Here is a 4,167-nt window from a genome sequence, read left to right on the forward strand (position 1 = left end):
GCAAAAGACGTTCAAAATAATATTCTTAATAATATGCGATCATTCAATTTTTGCTAGACGTCACCATTTAGGGCCGGCCCTTAATATTTCTCTTGCATATATCTCGGAAACGAAAAAGAATTTCTGAAAAGTTGTTGAACAGAAAGAGTTAAAAATCATGAGAGCTTTAAGACGATATCAAGAAAAAGGGGCTGACCACACATATCAGGTGCCAAAACGGGCCGGAAGTGTTTAATCTATAATTTTTTAATGATAAATATTTTGTTACACATTACTGAAGGAAATTTGTTTGTCTTAACAATTTATGTATATAACTATTTTTTAACGAAAATCTCAGTCAAATTCTTATCTCTTCTTATCGAAAATCGGACGGAAGACCCACTCGTTGCTCGCAACGAGATCGCATCTAGGTTTTTTTTTTTTTTAATAATTTTTAAACGTTATTTAATAGTAAGACTTTATGCAAAATCTCTGGCCGGTCTACAATCAAACACCTTTGGCTATTTGAAAGTGGAATATATATGTCTTTAAGGAAATCATCCTTGGCTATTTGAATCCGATGTTATATACTGTTTATTACGTAACTGCCGTCAAAAGGATATTACTCTTGAAGAACAGCAATGGCTACGGAATTTATTTATAGAAAACGATTTTAATAATGTCTGGGAAGAAGTATAAGTATATAATGTGTACGTTTATCATAAGAAGTCCTTCTACGATTGACATTTATTACTTATGGTGGCCTAAATTAATGAAAAAAACCTTTAAAAATATTCAGTAAAAATTGATATTTTATTTAACACGCATTAACAAGTAAACCTGAGATAAAAGAATGTTTGCGTTTCAGATTTCTGCTATTCAACTAATTGAAATACCTTCTACAATAGTCCCTAAACATTGATACAATTGATACGTATTAAAATGTAAACTAGAGATAAAGGACTGTTTGTGTTTCAGATTTCTGCTATTTAACTAACTTATGATACATCGGAATGCATCACATACCTCGACTGTCAGAAGCGATTTACGTAGGACTGTGTCGTAAAGTAGGGAGTCTAACAGAAGTGAGATTTAGGAGGGAAGTGATGGACACTAAGGAGATGGTGTGTAAACCTGTGTGCATCATGCGGGGATTGGACAAAATGAATAGTGGGAGTAGGCGTGAGGGATTCAGACTACCTGATTCAGATTTAGATGTCATGTATTGGTATCCTGACCACAAGGTTATATGTGATCTCTCACAGATCAGTTTCTACCGTATCCCACAACACACCGTGATTCTGATGGATTGTGACGACTTATCACCAGGATTTACCAGGCTTAATCTTATGACTCCATCAACAGATCCACTAATCAGATCCTCCTGTATAATGAGCAATAACGAAGTTTTTATATCTAGTGTCTTATTTCGCGAGAACCATTTGCGATTAACGAAGTACAACCCTATCATCTCTATCATGACCACCTCTCCTTGGCCTCATGGTCCTTGTTCTACAATAATACTACAAGACGAAACAGAAATAGACAATGCATACTGTTTGCAGTCACAGCAATGGCCGACAGGCGCTATACCATGGATACAGCGATGTCGACAACAAGATTGGCCATCTGAAAATATTGTGTTAGATATATTAAGCGGAGGATTCCATGTTGTTCCCATCGGTAGCACACCTGAAAATGGAGAAGAATGGAGAATCTCATTCTCGCAAGCAGAACAAAAAATTGTTTATTCAATGAACCACTGTCAGTTTTTATGTTATGGTCTCTTTAAAATCTTTCTTAAAGAGGTAATTAATTTTCAGAACGTTACACCAGTTCTTTCTTCATATTTCATAAAAACAAATCTATTTTGGGTAATTCAGAATAAGAAGTTTTTGACTTGGACACCAGATAACTTGTTGCCTTGTTTCTGGGAATGCTTTAAACTTTTGATACACTGGGTACATACTGGAGAATGTCCAAACTTTTTTATTCCTCAGAACAATATGTTTCGACTGAGAGTCATCGGAGTTGTCCAAACTTCATTGTTCAGTAAGTTATATGATTTGTATTGTAAAGGGATATCATGTCTGCTATTAAGTCAAACCTTGAGACCTTACCTCAGTAAAGCCATATTAAACAGAGCATTGACAGTCCGTACAGAGGAAAACAGTATCATATCTAGCACTGCGTTAGATTATAGCTTTTTTACAGAATTGGACTTGAACGGGTGTATTTTTTATTTTGAGGAGTTCTACGTTTTCATGAAACAAATAGAGGGTGTTATGAGGGGAAAGTTGACACAATATAAGGTTGCTGTATTACAAAGGATGACATCAAATTTGTTACGGGACTCTACCAACTTGATACAGGAAGGTATATATCCCAATAAAAATTATAATAAGGTGTATTACAAAGCAGCTAGTAAAGTATATGTATTGTTGAAGCTGTCATGTTCATTTGGTTTCGCATCCGACATTCTGTATCTTGCTATGTACTTATACAGAACACGTAGATATGAACATTCACTCAGTTGTTTACATACAGCACAGAATAGAATACCATTGCCATATAATATACATACTGGTGAAGTGAATGTAGATGTATACAGACTCTACTTGTTTGGGATGTCTTTCAGGAAGCGACAATGGTAAGAATGAACACACCTAAACATGAGGTGATGAAATTTATTTTTATGTCAGTGTAACTGTTTACAGATCATATTTAATTTTCTAGAAGGACTTGTGTAATTATCCATTGATGTTCATTATTTCGATCTTCTATTTTCAGTTGGTTACATTTTTAATATTTGCATGCTCTTGTACATGTTGATCTATCAACGATATTGTAAATTGTTATTTTTTTAAGTTTTTTAAAAAAAATAAACTGTTGATTTTAACTTGTCTTATGATGATGCACAAGATGAAGAAGGAAAGGACGGTTCATAGTGTATCATGCCTCAATGCCAAACTTTCTTAAATGTCTGTCACAGATATTTTTTGTCGTTTATAGTTGAAAAATATTTAAATATCTAACGTTAATTTTAGATTACCTGTGTCACTTAGGTGACATATTGCGACTTTTTTTTAAAATTCAATCTTATTTCTATTTGTTGACATCGTGCGTCGATTTATTGTACATAGATTGTGACCTATTGAACATTTTTCAGTTTTTTTTACCACTGAACCAATACTAGTATCAACAAAAATTAGTATAGAGCATTCATGGTAAAAGAGGACAAAAAATTTGAATATTTGACGTTTCTGTCTCCCTTGGGCCTGAGGGGCTGGGAAAAACCACCCATGAAAAATTTATGCAATCTTGAACAATCTTCTTCTTTATTCATGGATATCATGCAATCAAATTTTTAGCAAGGATATGATAAGCAAATGAGCCCTCTACTAAAATTGTAACATTCATGGCCTCTGAGTTTAGGGCTCAGACTCCAAAGCTGGACTTTCCTTGTTCAAATCGTAGTCTCCAAGATCAGCGTTCAGGCCCAGAAGTGGGGCTTAGTTGGAAAATATGCATTATATCTTTATTAAAATCGTCTTCTCTACACATGTTTATCTAGCACTCAAACTGATTACATGATTGTAATTTGTACTCGACCTTTTACCAAAATTGATTAATTCATGACCACTGTGTTCTTCATTTGTAAAGTACTTCTCGTGGAAAAATAGATTTTGGGATGACTATGAGTGGATACCCTTTTACCAAAAAGAACTGACTTTATTTTAATAACGTACATGAAAATGGAGACCCATTTTTAAGAATTATCGTAATATCAACAAATGACATTTTTGCAATATCAGTGCTGCCAAAATATGACAGAAAAAAGCCGACTCGGTGCTTAACAATAATCAATCAATATCAGTACAAATTTTAGCTTCCTTTTGATATTGGGTATGGACAACTTTCTATTGCATTTTTGTACATGTAATGGTCAATTATACATATCGGTTTTCTGTTGAATCCCTCTAACTATAGTTATGTCCAATTGGATTGATAAATTAGTTTTATTTGTATTTTCCTCAACAATAATAGATATTTACCTGTATATAAAATAGAAAGCAGGTGATCAGATAAACCATCTCAAGCATCTATATAAGGACATGTAACCAAATTTGGTCTGAACTCTACCTAATCTTTTAAAATGTATGATGATTAATAACAATTAAAAAAAAT

At 33.6% G+C, this 4,167-nt stretch overlaps 1 protein-coding gene across 1 annotated transcript; it reads left to right on the forward strand.

Moving 5' to 3' along the window:
- Window positions 1–992: 992 nt before the first annotated feature.
- On the forward strand, window positions 993–2,649 carry LOC133203247 (uncharacterized). Its single transcript, XM_061339066.1, has 3 exons — window positions 993–1,743; window positions 2,059–2,355; window positions 2,618–2,649. Exons 1-3 carry the CDS (start codon window positions 993–995, stop codon window positions 2,647–2,649), a joined length of 1,080 nt encoding a protein of 359 aa, XP_061195050.1.
- Window positions 2,650–4,167: the final 1,518 nt, after the last annotated feature.

This window comes from Saccostrea echinata, unplaced genomic scaffold (genome assembly GCF_033153115.1).
Source record: "Saccostrea echinata isolate AGI-Se365-2 ecotype Australia unplaced genomic scaffold, CSIRO_AGI_Sech_v1 ptg000049l, whole genome shotgun sequence".
Taxonomy (NCBI): Eukaryota; Metazoa; Mollusca; class Bivalvia; order Ostreida; family Ostreidae; genus Saccostrea; species Saccostrea echinata.